At 48.7% G+C, this 17,403-nt stretch overlaps 1 protein-coding gene across 8 annotated transcripts in view; it reads left to right on the top strand.

Annotated features, from left to right (window-relative positions):
• Positions 1-1,027: 1,027 nt before the first annotated feature.
• Positions 1,028-17,403, top strand: part of EBF2 (EBF transcription factor 2) — a 195,871-nt gene continuing 179,495 nt past the window's right edge. For 7 of the 8 annotated variants that reach the window (XM_039250435.1, XM_039250433.1, XM_039250429.1 and 4 more), the window contains exons 1-6: positions 1,028-1,158; positions 3,597-3,753; positions 4,779-4,842; positions 5,144-5,199; positions 5,679-5,752; positions 12,377-12,445. In XM_039250435.1, coding sequence (XP_039106366.1) covers positions 1,028-1,158; positions 3,597-3,753; positions 4,779-4,842; positions 5,144-5,199; positions 5,679-5,752; positions 12,377-12,445 — 551 coding nt within the window. The remainder of the gene's footprint in view (positions 1,159-3,596; positions 3,754-4,778; positions 4,843-5,143; positions 5,200-5,678; positions 5,753-12,376; positions 12,446-17,403) is intronic. The other variant, XM_039250431.1, reaches the window with a different exon arrangement.

Genomic DNA, 17,403 nt, shown 5'->3' with positions numbered 1-17,403 from the left:
GCCTTGGGAGAGCCATTCAGGGAACTGGGTTGCTTTGGGGAACGTTTGCACAAAACCTAAGTACGTGTGGTCACACTCTCCGCGTCTTCACAAATACGCACGCAGATTCAAGTCCCGAGAATGACTATGCCTGCGGCAGGCTACAATAATCTGCATCTAGAGGCAGGATCCACCAAAGCTTCGCGCTCCCGCGGCTGGACTGAGCGGGTGCATCCCCACCTGCAGAGTCGGACCACTAGCCTCCAGTGCAGGCTTTGGGGCCCCCAGCCTACGCACGCACACGGAGTTCGGGCAAGGACGCAGAGTCCACAGCTTTCTGTCCCCTTTCACCTCCCGGACTCCCGGCAACGCTGAGCGTGCAGCGCGCCGCCGGAGGACGTCGGCCCGGCCTGCCCAGCGCCGGCCAATCCCGAGCGTCCATGCAAATGAGGCTCCTTATCGGGCCGCGGCTCCGCCTCCCGCGACCGCGGCCGTAGTAACCCATTCATGGGGCCCGCGCGCGGCTGCAGCCCGGCTCGGCTGTGCTCGCAGCCACCGCCTCCTCTAGGCTCCGGGTCTTCCCCTTCCTTCTACAACTGATCCTGTTGGGGATTTTTTTTTTTTTCTAAATTCGAGCGGTGGGGAGGAGGAGGAAGGGGGGGGCAGGAGGAAGGGGAGAGATTAGGCAGCCATCAATCTCCTCCTGTTTCTCCCAGAACAGGTGATGCTTCTAAATTGTGATCACTTTCTGGAGGCAGCGCTGCCGCTGGAAGGATGCGAGCGACCTAGGACGAAGGGCCTCAGGCGGCAGATCTGAACTTGAGGAGGATAAAACCCAAACTTTAACTACATCAGTCCGCACCTCACGCGCGAAGCAAAGGACGGGTTATCTCCCCCCACCCCTCCCCTCCAGAGAGACTCAAACTTCGGCTCTTGATCCCTTTTCTTGGATTGCTTTTGGAGGAGATCGTTTGGTGACAGCGTTGGGAACAGTAGGGACAGTGTTGTAACTCGTATTTTTAAAGTGACAGTAGACCAGACTTTTTAAATGTTTGGAATTCAAGATACTTTAGGAAGAGGACCAGCTCTGAAAGACAAATCGCTGGGTGCCGAGATGGATTCCGTCAGGTCCTGGGTCCGGAATGTCGGCGTGGTGGACGCCAATGTCGCGGCGCAGAGGTAACGATATGGCCTCACAATTATTACGTCCTTAAGTCTTTCCCTCCTTCACTTTCTCTCTCTCTCTCTCTCCGTCTCTCTGTCTGTGTGTCCCCTCCCTCTCCCCCCGTCTGTCGCCCTGGCCCCACGCGCTGGGGCTCGACCTAGGGCAGGCAGGTCGCTGCAGCCAGGGGGACCCTTACCCCTTAGCCAACACTCGAGTTTCCGAACTGCCTGGGTCGTTTGTGGTTCTCCCCTACTCCTTCCCCACAGAACACTCTTTGGGAGGAAAAATAACAAAGTGGCATCCAACGCCTTGTAGCTCAGCCCTTAGTCCTGCGATACCGGCCGGGCCGGGAGCGGAGCCTGAGGACGGGAGCTGACTCCCGGGTTCCGCCACGCCGCGTGCAAGCGCCTCTCCTCCCGCAACTTGCCGTGTGATTCCTGGAGGCCGGAAGCCCCGCGGCCAGATGGCGGCGGCGGCGACGCGAGGAGTGGGAGAGGCCGGGGCCGCTGCCGGGAAGGCAAAGCGGCTCGGCGCTCCGGGGAGGGGCGTGTGGGGGACAGGCTGGAGGCTCCGGGCGCAGAGATAAAACAGTGGACCAGACGCACGGAGGCGGGGGTGAGGGGAGAGAAGAGATTAAAAAGAAAAGACGAAGAAGCAGTAGAAAGAGCCGCAGATGAAGGCGAGGAGATGGGCCGCAAACGCAGGAATTAACAGCTTTTAGTTCTGCTAGTTACTGAAGTTGACTTTGTTTCTATGCGTCCGCGTGCTGAGATAGTAAACGCCTGGTCTAGGATGCCACTCCACGGAGACATTCTGGTCCCCTTCCCTCATCACCACCACTGAGCTGGGATTTGTGGTCTCCGCGTCCTTGTCTTCCAGAGACAGTCTCCTTCCCCAACCCCAAAGAGCCCTCGAACTTCTTTCTTCCCACGACTCCAACCTTCCTATCCGTTCTCCTAGCCATCTCCCTCTAAGTCCTGACATCGCGCAGAGAAATAACTCCTTTCCCAGGCCAGCCACGTCTCCAGGTGTCCCGGGTAGAGCGAACCAGCCTCCAGCCTTGGAGGAGAGGAGACCAAGGCTGGCCACGACTCCCTCCCTTCTGCCCGAGCCCCGGGCGCGCCAGTATCCCTGAGGCGGACAGCACCGGGCAGCGGTGGCTTTCCGCGGCTCACTGGGTACTCGCTGGGCTCAAGCCGGGAGAAAGCAGGCAGCTTCGCAGAGCCGGCTCCGAAGCGCATTTCCTCAACCCAGCACCTTAAAGACACCTTCCCTCCTTCCCTCCTTTCCCCCGATCAGATAATTGTTAAACTTGAATCGGCACTCCGAGTGGCGGGTTCTAGCCAAAATTTTACACCATTCAGAAGAGTGAAAGTGCTCGCGCCCCAGGGTACAAGGCCCAGAGATCCCAGAGCCGCAGGGCAGCACTGGCCATCTGCGCGCTCCCTGGGCCCCGAGACTTCTGTTAAATGTGATCTGGCGGCTAGTTTGTCCCCGGCCGCGACAGGTCTGCAGGGAGGTGTGTGCACACGCTCAAAACGCTCGAGGGCGCCTCCCGGGTCCTCCAACCTGGGTTTCGCGGTCAGCGGGTTTGGCTGGCGCCGCCGGGAGGTGCAGCTTAAGCGGGGAACCCTCTGGCCCCAGGCGAGGACGCTCTTGCCTCTTAATAACATTTTGGCTTCTTCAAGCGCAGCAGTTCTGGGGGCGGGGTCCCCAGTACCACGTCGGCGGCAGTGGCCCGCGATCCCGGGTCCCAGGGTTTCCATTCTGCCACTGTCCCGGGCGCAACTTTTCGGAAGAGCGAGGGAAGCCGAAGGTGAGGCCTCTCCCTGTAGGACCGAGGCTTGGGCTCTGGGTTTCCAGCCTGCCCCCACGGGGTTCCTGGCCACCAACTTTTGTAGAGAGCAAGGAGAGCGTAGTGAGCTCTAGGACAGGTAACTCCAATGAAGATGAAAGAAAAGAGTCACTTCTTCAAAAGTAACAAAAGTAAGCATTTATTGCTCTAACCTGGGATCCTAGTTCCAAATCCTGACCCAGCTGGCTGGACCACCTGAAAGTGAAGATGGGGCAGCCCTACAGGATAGGACTCGGGCCACCTCCTTGGGGGACCGCTTTGAGCCTGGCTCGGCAGCCGCCGGGATCCGTTGGTCTCCACTAAAGGCCAGACCGTGAGCTGCCAGGCGCTGGGACGCCCGGAGGCTGAAACAGCGGCAAGTGTCAGTGGATAGGGGCATCGGCTCCACTGCGCCAACCGGCCCCTGTGGCCTCTGCGACTACTCTAAGGAGTCCTGTCTTCTTAAAACGAGCTGAAAAAAGATCTGAGGGGCCCAGAGCTCTGGACCTGGGACCAGAACCCTTGACCCTCTGCGGTGTTTGCATGGGCACGTTGGTAACATTGTGTCTTTCTCTTCTTCCCTCTGTCTGGTGTCCCCCCGTGTCTCTTCCTGCGCAGCGGAGTCGCCCTGTCCCGGGCCCACTTTGAGAAGCAGCCTCCCTCCAACTTGAGGAAATCCAACTTCTTTCACTTCGTTCTGGCGCTCTATGACAGGCAGGGGCAGCCGGTGGAGATTGAGCGCACAGCCTTCGTAGATTTTGTGGAGAACGACAAAGTAAGCGGAGGTGCCCCCCCCCCCCCCCCCCCCACGGCCTAATAACTACCTCCTTGCAAAGCACTAAAGATTCCATCTGTCACTCGCGACACTTTTCCACTCGCATCATCAGGGATGATAAATCGAGGCTTCTGGCCCGAGCCTCTAAATCAGTCGATTTCCCGGCACCTCCTCCTGACTCCGCTCCCCGCACCGCTCGCTGCGGGGGGCGCTGGCGGCCCTGCGCACCCAGCCTCGGGGTCATTCGAAGAGCCTGGTCCTGGACTGGCCGCGGGGTAAATGCCCTTCAGACTAGAGCATGCCCTTCGGATTATTATTATTATTTTAATTATTTTGCACCTGCCAGCACCGGCAGAGCAGGGAGCTACTAGATGGAAACCCAGAGCCCAGTCTTGGCTGGCTTTCCCCACTGAACCTTCTGTCCACTCTCCCTCCTGAGCGCAGTGCCTGCTCCTGACCTGGGCCCAGGGGGTTGGATTTGATCCCAGATGAAATGGACTTGTGAGGAAGGAAAGTCTCTTGCCCTCTCTGGGCTTCAGTCTCCTCAGCTCTACAATGCAAGCTTTAGGGCAGGAGCTTTCCGAGGTCCCTCTCGAATCTGGCCCTGGGTCCCCGAGCTTGTAGCCCCAGAGGCCCCAGTCTTGGCGGGATAGAGCCGGAATGCTGCCTTTCCAAATGACAGACCCTGTATCCTTCTGCCGAGAGAAGCCTTCGGGCTTCTTAAGGACAGGGAGAGCCGGATGGGTTGGGGTGGGGCCTCTTTGAGGCAGCTTTGGAGCGGCTCCGGGGGGCAAACTTTGGAGTACATTTTTAAGGAGGAGGTACAGAGGGGTTGGAGAGGGTCAAGTGTCCGAGCCATTGCAAGTTTCAAGGGTTGGCGGGCAGCGGACGCTCTTGCTCTCTGATCTGGCCGCGAAAGTGCGAGATAGGCGGCGGGAGGCGGTGTGGGGTGCGCTCTCCAGTCTCCCCTTCTTTGGGTGGGGGGTGCTGGAAGGCAAGGGGCTCGAACGCTGCCTTCTTTTCAGGAACAGGGCAATGAGAAGACCAACAACGGCACCCACTACAAGTTACAGCTGCTCTACAGCAACGGTGAGCGCCCCGCGCAGCTGCTGCGCCCGCCTGTGTCCCTGGCCAGGAGACCGCTGACCTTGCCGCGGTCGCTCTCGGGCCGCCCCTGGGCCTGGGGGGAGCAGGGCTGCGGGGGCCTCGGCCAGGGCTGGGGGATGTGTGGGGGTGTCTTTGCCCCCAGGAGGGCTCAGCCCGCGTGCTAGCCAGCAGTCCGGAGCCTTGGAGCGGCTTCCTGAGCCTCTGTCCCCACAGCCGGGTGGTGTTTCGGGTTCGGGGCCAGGGGCTCCTCGGCCCTGACTTCGTGCCCGCCCCTCCCCCGCAGGCGTCCGCACGGAGCAGGACCTGTACGTCAGGCTCATCGACTCGGTCACCAAGCAGGTGAGCCGCGGTCCACTCTGCTCCTCTTCCTCCCGGCTGCACCCTTGTCTGTCCCTGACCTCTGCTCACCCCCCATGGGTTCCTGAGTCAGACTTCACTTGCCTCTCCATGTCGAATAGCAAGCACCTTGTCCAACCTGGAGAACAATTTTTTTCTTCTTCTCTCTTCCCCCTGTCCTGTCTCTTTCTGGCTGGGGATGGGGGTAGGGGAGCAAAGGAGTGAAGAGAGGTCGCATCCCCCCCCCCCCCACCACCTTCGCAGGAAATATGTTTCCACCAGGGCAAACTTCTCTGCTCTATTATTATTTTCGCCGGAGTTAACCGGGCCACAGTGCAGGTTCTGTGCTAACTCCCAATGCAGTAATGGGCAGAGAGGGGGGACAAAACCACTCCCCAATTCTGTGCTTGTTCTAAAGTCTCCTTTCCTTTGTCTCCCTGTTGCCCTCATATTGTCCCTTCCTGCCCCTGACTCCTTTGCAGCCCATAGCTTACGAGGGACAAAATAAGAATCCCGAAATGTGCCGAGTTCTCCTGACTCACGAAGTGATGTGCAGGTAAGAGTCGCTTTTACCTGCGGGCTTTGCTGGAAAGCGGGGCAGGTGAGCCTCACTGGCCAAGCTCCCTTGAATCCGGGCATTGACTTTTAGGAGTGATGGCTCGTAGGGAGGGAAGCTTTACCCCGGGGGGCGAATCCGCTAGAACTTCTCCTTATAGGCCACATTCTTAGAGCAAATCTGTTAAGATGCTAAAAGAAAACCCAGAACTACTCAGGATATCACCGATCACCGCCCAGGCATCTCAGGAGTCTCCTCCGCTCCTTGGAAAGTCTCGGTAGTCCAGCGGTGGGTGGCAGTGCGGGAGAGAGGTGGGCAGTCCCCCCATTGCCAAGTTTGGGGTCATGGACTTTGCCTGAACCCGTCTCAACCCGAGGTGGCCACCACTAGGTTCCCGACTGTCGGCCGTTCCGTGTAGATTTCTAGGAGGGGCCACTTGTGGAGTGCGGATCAAAGCACTGGAAAACCTTGCAGTCTGGGAGAGGGACCACCCAAGGGGGGAAACCCGCATCCCCAACTGCTGAGGCACCTGTCTGTGATGCGGAAGGGTTTCCTTCCTCCCAGGATGTGGCTTGTCCGAAGATTTCATGTGTCAGGGGAGTTTCTGAGGCCAGGACACACTACTCGGTAGACAGCAGTCCAGTTCACCACTAGTGGGAGAATCGGGGAGAGGACCCCATCAAGGGGGTCTGCAGCAACAACTGGATTCTGAGCAGCAAGTGGTGAGATGTGCAGTCTACTCAGATTCCTGCAACTTTTCCATCTTCTTTCTGGAGACCAATCACTCCATGTTGAGTCCTGTCTTCTGCTTGACTAGAAGGGAATTAAACGTTAGAGGAAACTCATCCGCACACTTAATTATTCATCCTTTCAACAGCGGTTTGAGTGGTGGGGACCTCAGAGCACATGATAGAGGATATAAAAAGGAAACTCTTGAAAGAGGTGGTTATTTTATTATAAAAATTTAAATGTTGATTCCATACATAGTTTTCTTTCTCCAAAGTCTCTGGTTGGGGGAGAAAGCCCAGTTCTTCCTTACTCTGCTCTTGCTCCAGTGAATGTCTACTAGCTCCAGACTTGCTAGTTTTGGGTAATTGCAGGCCATCTGATTTAGCTTGGACTGTTTTATAGGCAGCTCCCAGCAGCCTCGGCTGCCTCCCAACCCACTCAGAAAGAAACCATAACAATCAGCCATGTTTGTTTTGGTTTTGACCAAGTATTAGAAAAACAAACTTTGCCAAATGCAAAGTTCAATTCTGCCAGGGGCCTCAGCTGAGGGGAACAGAGCTTCCCAGCTGGGTGAGGCAATGGGTGATGGAGTAAGCAGATAGCCACTCCATTATCCCAGGGCCCCTGATAGATTCGTTCAGGAAGAAAACACAATTCCAAGATGAACTTGAATGTAATACCTAGATTAAATAGTCAGAACACTTTGATTTAGTTGGCTAATTGAAGGGAGTCCCCCCTCCTTTTTATCCCTCTTTATACTTTTAAACATCTTTGTTTGGAGAGATTATCTTCTTAAAAGAAAAGAAAACAAACCCCCAAACTGACCCATTGTCTGATGAATTACACCTATCACTTTAAATAACACTCGCACGCCCCATCCAGCTGTAGTTAAGGCTGACATTTTTATTTTTAAGCCCAATCAAATCCTCCTCATTTTATGCTGTCTAAGTAGAAGCATCAATTTTTAAAGCCTCTAGTTTAGTCTGCATTAGTAACACAATATAAAAATTTAATGTACTGTAACTTCTCCGCATTTGAGACCAGGGAAGACGCTCTGCTATTTTCTTCCCCAAACTAGAGTTTAAAACAAATATTAATTATGGGTAAGTAAATGCTCCATTGGATGGGCACTGTGTATGGAGTTTGTGTGTGTGTGTGTATGTGTGTGGCGCGCGTATATGCGCGTGTGTTTTGGGGGATCGCTGGGATGATGGCAAATATTGGATGTATCTATCCAAATGGGAATATCTCAATTTGCCAGTCAGAGCTGGTTGGTTGTCCAGTAAGGGAAAAAAGTTCTTTCTCCCACACTTGAAAGGCCAGTGCGAGCAGTCAGCGATGGAGGGGTGAATCAGAGACGCTGTTCTCAGAGATTACTCCTCACTCTTAGTTCTATTTGCATGCTGTTCTGAGGCATACCTGGGAACTTCTCTGAGTGGTTTTATTATGTTCTGTAATCCTTAGGAAAAAAAAAACCCTCATAAATTGGTGTTTCGCTTTCAGAAGGGAACTAAATAAACCTCTTTCGGAATAACTTTTTCTCTCTTCCCGGATGGGCTCTGCTCCCCTCTCCCCTGCTTTAGTTCATTTTGCCAATTATGAGCAAGGAGAAATCTACTTGTTATGTCGCTGCCAGCCACCCTTGTGCCCTCAATGCTCAGAGGGTTAAAAGATATTATAATTTGAACAGAAGTCGTCTCAAGGCCTACAGCTGGCTAATAACAGAGTTGTATTGAGCGCGAGCAAACCCCACAGCTGTGACTTTTCGCCACAAGGCGCAGGCTAGACAGGGCCCTAATCAGATGGGCCAGCCGGGCAGTGGGGCCAGTGTCTTTATCGGCCAGATGGTGTGAATTTAGACACTTTTGTTATGCAATCGCAGGGAGGAGTTGGGGAGAAGAAAACAAAACAAAAGCCACCATGCTGTGCGCTTATTTGAGTTTGAAATTAGAGACAGATTTTTGAAAGTTGAGGGTTGAATTTTAAAAACGATTTTGAGGGGAAAGGGCACATTCGCTTGTGTTGAGCAGGAGTTTGCTAACTGGACACCCTGTGTCCGTGGCTGGGGCTTGCTTTTTTTTTTTTTTTTCCTTCTCCAGCCATCCCTCAGCCCCCTTCTTTCTTCCTTTCTGAAAACCGCAGGTAAGATTCAGGACTGGGATGCAATTTTCCGTATTCTCCCAGCCTCGTCCCCAGCTTGTGTTATTTTTTTCTCCTTTCCTCTCGAAGGACTGAGGAGGTGGGGAAGCGCAGAGAGGCCTGCAGGCAAATTGAGAGCGTTTCAGGCAAAAGGGTCTCTGAGTAAGAATTAGAATAAAATAAACCAAACGCAACCAAACTTGAAGACTGGAGGGCCAACCTTCATTTTCATTCATTAGGCAAAAAGAGCACTTCTGAGCCTCTCCGTGGTAGTTAGGAACACAATCAACCTGGTGCCAAGTTCAGTTTCCTCTTCTCTTTGTTTATATCCCCCCTTCCTTTCCTATTTCACAGTCTTGTTCAGTCTTTAAAAACACTTACCGGGAACTTCAGACCTAGAGACTTACTTGTTAGAAAATAACCCTATAAAGCCTTTTCACTAAAGTAGCTGAACCTGAAGTTGGTTGTACAGGCTTTGTCTATACAGTGGAGGGAGGGGAGAATGGAGTTCGTTCTCTGAGTAATTCAAGGCCCCAGTTCCTCACATCCACCAGCCACATATCTGATCCTGGGGCGATTGTCTAGGGACCGGACTGTGGGTCCATGAATGTCTTCCACTTTCCACTTCCCTTTGCTTATGTTAATATTACTGGCAGGAGGATGGAATGTCATTTAAGAAACCAGATTTTGCAAAAAAATAAAAATAAAAATAGTGAGGACATCTTGATGAGAACTTTACTTAAAAAAAAAAGAAAGGAAAAGAATTAGTTTTGCCTAACCCAGAGAGATTTTAAGAAGGGCTCAAATGGAGCAAACAGTCCACTCCTATTATTATTTAATTTATTTATTTTTAAAAATAGTTTTCAATGTTTATTTTTGAGAGAGAGAGAGAGACAGAGCACGAATGGGGGAGGAGCAGAGAGCGAGGGAGACAGAATCCGAGGCAGGCTCCAGGTTCTGAGCTGTCAGCACAGAGCTTGATGTGGGGCTCAAACCCATGAACCACAAGATCACGACCTGAGCCGAAGTTGGTCACGCAACTGACGGAGCCACCCAGGTGCTCTAACTCATATTATTTTTGTACCTTTACTATTTCAGTCCGGCTGCCAAGTGAGTACCTCCTCCATCTTTTCTGCACTATGAACATTAGAGATTATACTTAAATATGTTACTGTTGGAAAATGGAAGATCGGGTCCTAAAACTTCTCTGCATTTTTCTTTGAATAACGTTTCCTTCCTTGATGAGATTCCCCCACATTGTATTACACTGGCACCAGGCTTACATTTTTATCTGTTTTTCTTTTCCTTCAGAGAAACTCCTCATGGCAAGCAGCTGAATTCAGCTGAGCAATTTTGCAAACTTACGCAGCCCCCTCAGAATCATGCCTTCTCAAACCAAACAGAGTAGCACATCCTGACAGTGTGTGTGTGTGCCCTGGTATTAAATTGTACCCAGCACTGTCCGTGTATCTGGGTTACGTTGACACACTGGTAGCGTCAAAGGGGAGTCTAGCTAGAAGATCTTTAGGTAACAGGCATGTATGGGCTTTAGAAATTGTATTGCAGAAGAAAAAAAGGTTTGCCTGAACCACAAAGGTATTCTGCTGACATAAGCGATGGAAACAGGAGAGGTGGGAGACGGAAATGGGTGGTGATAGGGAAGCCGGGAAGAGAGACAAGGGCTTTGGGATGCAGGAAAGCAGCTGGCCAGCATTTTTATTGGTGTTAATCTTGGGATGGGTTGAAATTTTAAAAGTTAAGACCTAATATAATTTCAAAGGCAAAATATTATTCCAGAAAGCCCCCAGTGGCAAACTCTGGTATTTAAGAAAGTTGAGGCCATTTCTCTTTTACTTCCTACTAATTTGATTAAATTTCTTAAAACCTCACAGTGCTCATTTGGTGAAATGTGGTTAGCATCTCTCAAGTCTGTTTTGCTTTTTGAGATGGTGGAATAGTTCACCGAGTAATCCAAACATCCCTGCAAGGAGGGAAGAGGAACTTGAAAAGTTTTAAAAATACTTCTTTATTTGTTTGTGTGTTTGTCCTTTTGTGGAGGACCAGAGAGGGCAAATGGACTGGAGAGAGCCAGAAAGCAAATCTGTGTCTGGGCTGGTGTAAGACTTTGGTATTGCTGCCACATGGCCTCCCTCTTTTCCTCACTCTGTCATCAACCTCTGAAGGGTGCTCAGAGATCTTGCTGCCTCCCCAGCTTCTTAAATCTAGAAGGGACTCTGGAGATAATCTAGTCCAATATATATATTTTTAATTTTTTTTTTAACATCTATTCATTTTTTGAGAGACGGAGACAGAGCATGGGTGGGGAGTGGCAGAGAGAGAGAGAGGGAGACACAGAATCTGAGGCAGGCTCCAGGCTCTGAGCGGTCAGCACAGAGCCCAACACAGGGCTTGAACTCACGGACTACAAGATCATGACTTGAGCTGAAGTCGGACACTTAACCAACTGAGCCCCCCAAGCACCCCCATCTCGTACAGTATTTTAATTTTATATATAAGGTTGGCAAAGCCAAGGGGGGTTAAGCAGATTTGACTAAATACATGCAGCTGCTTAGTGACAGCACCGGGTTGGACGGCAGAGCCCTGATTCTCACTTCGGCAATCTTCCTACTATGTTGCTTCACCCTTCAACAGATCATGGGGAAGCAGTGCTTACATAGAGTTTGCTAATGTTTATGAGGCATATTCTCACACCAGTGTGGATAGTAATTTTTTTTTCTATGCCATGCAAGCCTACATCTGTAAGAAACTACCGTTGATGGTAGTTGGTGCTTGGATGAGCCAAGAGGTATTCAGAAGTCTGTAATCCTCATGGCAATGGGCAGCAATGTGGGGAGGTGATTTTTCAGTGCCCCCCCCCCCCAGCTGCCTTTGCCCTTGTCACATCTGTCTAGGTCTTTCACACAGACACCTTTGGATTGGGGTGTTTTGCTCTCTGCTCCAGTTTGACCCAGCCCTTCTTATTCGCTGTAATTGCTATAGGGCTTCACCTTTCTTTCTCCCTCCCAGATAATTCCACAAGCATTTTTTGAGCCTCTACCAGGTACTCTGCTAGGAGGAAGTCCTGGGAGGTGGAGTTTTCAAGATAGTGCTTAGTGCATCATGTCCCATTTCTGTTCTGGACTTGATGAAAGTCATTGGAGATCTCACTTCATAGCTCCTTGCCTCATTTTCTCCCTAAGTTACAACGTATACCATGGTTCTGGTCTTCTTCCTTTGTCTTCAGAAAAGGATAGAAATAAAAAAAAATAAATGTTTATAAAGATTCCAGAGTTCTCTGGAAAGATGTTATGTAAGTAAGTTTTATAAATCGAGGCAGCTACTTGGGGTCTATTTTATACGTGTTCCTTCCCCTTCTTTCTTCAAATATTTATTAAGACACGAAGATCTAAAATATGCAATCATAAAATCATTCAACATGGAACTAGATGTGACCTTATAGATTTAAAAATCCAATGCCTGTGGTTCAGAATACAAATATGGCACCTGGGAAAGTTGTGATTTGCTGAGAATTACCCAGTTATAAGCCACAGAGTGAGGATTTGAATGAGTATCTTTGGGCTTTGGGTCCAGTGTTGTTTTTAGACATGGCCATAAATTCTGCACTCGAGCAACTGAATGCTAAGAGGCTACCTAGGACACATTTATTTTTGTGAATGTTTCTCTGCTATATGCTCATTGTATTTTCTTGATTTTAATGAATTTCTTTTACTCCTTTGGTCCCTTCCCAATCTACAGTCGATGTTGTGAGAAGAAAAGTTGTGGAAACCGAAACGAGACTCCTTCAGACCCTGTCATCATCGACAGGTAGGGGGCAAAAGAAAAATGATTAAAACAATCATTTCTGGTTTCTTTCCTTGATGAATCTCAATGCTGAGTACCGATCACTTGGGATTTGCCATGAGGTTGGTTTCATGTTATCTTCAAGGCAGGGCTAGTCCAGCATGTGTTCTCTTGTTCTGGTTGGCGTTTCTTAGAAGTCAGAACCTTCCTTTTTGAACATGTGTTTCTAAATCTATGATGGGCTTCTTTTCCAGGTGCACTGATGTCAACATAATAAGGAGTGTGTGGATGGCAAAGGGTTGTAAAGGATGCCAGCTCTCTTTTCTGGCAGAGCTGGGTCTCAGTAAGTTTCTTGGAAGAGGCAGTGTACCCCGAGTTAAGTGACACCCCGTTTATCATTCTCAGCGATGGCTGTTGGGTTGAAGACTCTCAGTTTCGATTACAGTTTAGGGGATTATGACAAGCTCTCTCTTGCATCGAGGGAGATTCCTTTCTACCACAGAGCATTGCATTCTGGGTCTTCTGTTATATTCAGAGTGGGAAAGATTCTCTGGGACAAGATGCTAGTTCATTGAAATGTGATTTAGGCATCCTCAGCTGTCTGTTTTTGTGATTGGAAACAGAACTTACAAACCAACGAAGAAATACCAAATTAACTTCTAGCAATCATGTAATTTTTAAGAAATCCCATATTCCCACCCCTAATTTTTTCTCTTTCGTTAAAAAACGGAATAATTCCCTATTGCTTTTTTCTTTGGGTTTTCGTGTTTCTCGCCAGGTCCTGAAATGGATTGGAGAGACCACAGTCTCCAAAGTTGTTATTCCAATATCCCAATGAATTCTCAGTTGGGAGAATGGAACCTCTGGCATTCTTCCCAGAAAGCCAGCTTGGTTTCTTTGTGGAAAGTATAGCATAGCCCTAGGAACGGGGAGGCTGGAATCCCAATCCTGTCCTCGCTTCTGACCTTGGACAAAACACTCAGCATCTCTGCTCTTCCGTGGTGGGATCAGAGGGTGCTGCCTGCCGCAGTGGGCTTCAGGAGGCTCCTGAAATGTCTGTGGAGGTTCTGCAGACCTCTCTGAGACGCTTGGAAGAGGATGATAACCAAATGTAAAATGTTTGTTGGATGTGCAGGGAGGGTGCCTTTGCCACCATAGGAAGGTCGCGTGGGACCAATTTTAGAGAGCTGTTAGGAATTTCTTTTTCTTTCTTTCTTTTTTTTTTTTTTTTGTTTTGTTTTTCGGAACATGCATAGAAGCTTACAATTAAGGGGTTTTGAGAACCCTCTGGGGTCAGCCATCTCTCTCATCTGATAGACGGAAGGCTGACCCGGGAATGACGACATGACTTGCCCACGATTGCACGGCTGGGTGGAGCAGAGCTGGCGCTAGAACGCAGTTGTCTGTGCCTCTCGGCTCGTGCTCCTCTCACTGCCACAGCCTGCCTCTCCCAAGCACTGTGTGTCCTGACTCGTGTGAGTTGGATGTGTCGACCGCATGTGGCCCCATTTCCCAACTTCCCAGGATGCCCTCAGGATCCTCCAGGGGAATTTGAAGCATATGAGAAGAGCTTAGATAGAGACCCAGTCTCTTCCAGCACGCACACTGACCTCACTAATCTTCATCTCTCCTCCAACACTTTTGCTCCCTTTTTAAGAAGGTCCTCCAGCTTTGTGACCAGCACACCAGTTCTTGGAATAAGGACCCCACAAATCAGCTTTAGAAACCATTGCAAACCTGTAAATCCTAACCCACACCTTCCATCTCATAAGCACACATCCTAGTGACCTTGCACTTAGCAGTTCTCACTTTTAGAGACTGCATATGACTTGCACGCATGGATAAAGCCCAACATATTTACATTTTACTCCTATGTAATATGCATGTTATGTGTACAAAATGAAAGTCTTTTAGCATCTACAGAGGGAGAAGATTTTCAAATTAGGTGCTTTCATTGTCTGTGCTAGAATGTCTCAAATTCTGCTTTGAAGGTAGAAATTGTATCTTAGCTGCCTATTATAGAGCTTTATGGGACTATGGCATTTACTTTTTACTATCCCGTACACAATAAAACAGCCCAGTAATATCTCTGCATCACTTGAAATATGTGTTACTTTCGAAATGTTGCGCATCTACACATGGAAACATACCAAAGAGCACTGTAAATTGGCCATTATCAGGTTTTTAGAGAACCCGTTTTATTATAAACAGATGCATTTATTCTGCTTACTCATTGTAAGGCTTTTGTTCTGAGATCTTGCTCCCTCTTGTCTTATTGCTTCTGAATATCTTTTGGATATTGAATATTCAATATTTGGATATTGAATATCTAATACCTTAGCCTCCTTCCCTTCACTGTGGATGTAAAAAGAGGTGACGTCAGGGTTTCATTTGTTGGAGGTGGAATGGGTGGTTTGTGTCATTCAGGGGTTTGGTTGAGTTATGCATCCCATCCCTGGGTTCAACGTCTGCCAACTTGGAAATGTTGAGATCCCCCACAAGCAGCAAACGGGTGCAAAGGAGTCTATTTTGGATTTCCTCTGAGTAAATATAGAATTCTCTTCTCTGCCCTTGTTCCTATAATGCCAACTAATTATCTCCTCCCCCTGCTCGCTCATCTAACCAGATGCAGTTAATTTACACTGTCTCTCTTTGAGTTTTCTCACACAACAGGCACGCTCCACTTTGGCTCCAGGGAAGCCTGTTTATTCCCTTGGAATTGTGCACGTTTGGGGGAGGGGATGGGGAGGTTCAAGGGTGGTTCCCAAACTTTTCACCACAAAAGACCCCTTCTATCCTTTTCCTTGGCTAGCCCAGCATTTTATCAGACGTTGCCTGTTCAACTGCAATCGACAAGTAACCATTCAGCTGTAATTCCGTTTTTATTAATCAAAGACATACAAGGGAATGGAAAGGAAGAATCTCATTCCAGAAATGCCCTTGATCTCTCATCAATGGCCAGTTGATTTTGATTGGGACAAGACAGCCAGTGTTACCAATACCGACTTGATCAACTTCCAGCTCAAACAACTTGACTTTTCACTTAGCCCATGTGACCACATCCTGGGTAGAAAGTCAGTTTCCAATAGGCTGCTTAAAATATGAAAGATAGCTTTTACTACCTTGTGAGCTCTTCACTGAAAATCATCAGATTTTATAATAGGGAGCCCCCCCTACCAGAAATGTAGTTCTCCAGGTCCTCAGACTTAGCCCTAGACTAGGATTTTTTTTTTCCTACTAAATCACTCTCTGCCTTGATTTATCTAGAAGCATAAATGTAATTTTTATTTTCAGTTGTCTTTTCAGCATGCTTTTGTGAATTCTTGGGCAGCCACGCCCCTCTCCAAAACCCCAGGCCAACACACAGCTCGGCAGGACTTGCTGCTGAATCACGGGCCTCCAATAGAGCCTCCCTTCTGTGTACAAATGTGCACATGTCTAGAGTGGCAGTTGAGTTGATTAATTTTTAGTGTAAAAACCCAAAGTTCCTATTTGAAAGAAAAAAAATCCAACAACACAAGCCAGCAGAACAGAGCAAGACCAAACCAACAACGAAACCATAATCTGTACTCTGGTCTTCAGTCTAAATCTTGTCCCTAAAGATCTGTGTGTGGTAAATAAAAATAAAAAGGCTGAAGCCAATTTACATTTTGTGGTTTCAGAGCTAATTCGACCTTGTTTTTTTCTGGGCTTCTCAGACTATCTTCTCCATCTGGAAGCTTCTTCTGAGTATCTGCTGAATCTCTGGGGCTCGGGATAACCTGGTGGTCCGTGGGAAGATCATTTTAGGGACAGTTTCACTGATGTAGGAGAGTGAAAAAGAGTCCTTAAAGTTCCAGTTCCTATAGCCCCTAAAAAATCCGATGGGTAGAGAGGGCTAATGTTCTTTTTGAGTCATTGTAGGCTGTCCATACCCACGTGGTATGGTACTTTCTACTGAAAGGGCAGATCAGCCTATGTCTCACATGCCAAATATCCCAGTCTTCTGTCTAGGATGCTGGTCTCCATATTTCTGAGCTCTGTTTCCAGGAGGGCCATTTTAAGTGTTGATGTATTTTTGTTTACTTTCTTTTTCAAGAAGCCAGACAAACAACACAATGAACCTCATTCAAAAAGTTTACTTAAAAGTATCTCTTGTGGGTGAGTTTTCCTCATGTTATCTTCCCTTTTATTTTAAACACATTTTTATTTGTGGAAAAATACACTCAACATAAACTTGAGTGTCTTAACCACTTCTACATATACAGTTCAGTGGTTTAGGTACACTCACATTATTGAGGGGTGAGTGCCACTGTAGGGCTCTTTTCATCTTGCAAAACTGTGACTCTCCATTCTCCCCCACTCCCAGCGGCCACCATGCTACTTTTGGTCTTGATGAGTTTAACTACTTCGGAGGACCTCATATAAGCAGAATCACTACTGTATTTGTCCTTTTGTGACTGGCTCATTTCACTGAGCATAATGTCCTCAAAGATCCTTCATATTGTAGCCTGTGTCAGAATTGCCTTCCTTCTGAAAGTTGACCAATATCCCAGTTTGAATATATCACACTTGTTTATCCACTTATCTGTCGATGGACTCTTGGGCTGCTTCAATTTTTCAGCTATTTGTGAACAATGTTTCTGTGAACAGGGGTGTGCAAATATCTCTTTGACTGTTTTCCCTTCTTTTGGGTATATAACTAGAAGTGGAATATGGAACTCTCTTCTCTGCCCTTGTTCCTACCAAGTGGTAATTTAAGTAATGGCCATACCATTTCTATCGCAGCTACTGATGTTTCCACACACAGTAGGTGAAGGTCCCAATTTCTCCATATCCCCCCATTATTTTCTCCTTCTCTCCTCTCCTCTCCTTTCCTTTCCTTATTTCCTTTCCTTTCCTTATTTCCTTTCCTTTATTTCCTTTTCTTTCTTTCTTTCTTTCTTTCTTTCTTTCTTTCTTTCTTTCTTTCTTTCTTTCTTTCATTCTTTCGTTCTTTCTTT

This window comes from Hyaena hyaena, unplaced genomic scaffold (assembly GCF_003009895.1).
Source record: "Hyaena hyaena isolate Hyena2069 unplaced genomic scaffold, ASM300989v1 scaffold_370, whole genome shotgun sequence".
Classification (NCBI taxonomy): Eukaryota; Metazoa; Chordata; class Mammalia; order Carnivora; family Hyaenidae; genus Hyaena; species Hyaena hyaena.
Note: the sequence above shows the minus strand (reverse complement) of the source record. Positions and strands in the feature narration are given on the sequence as shown.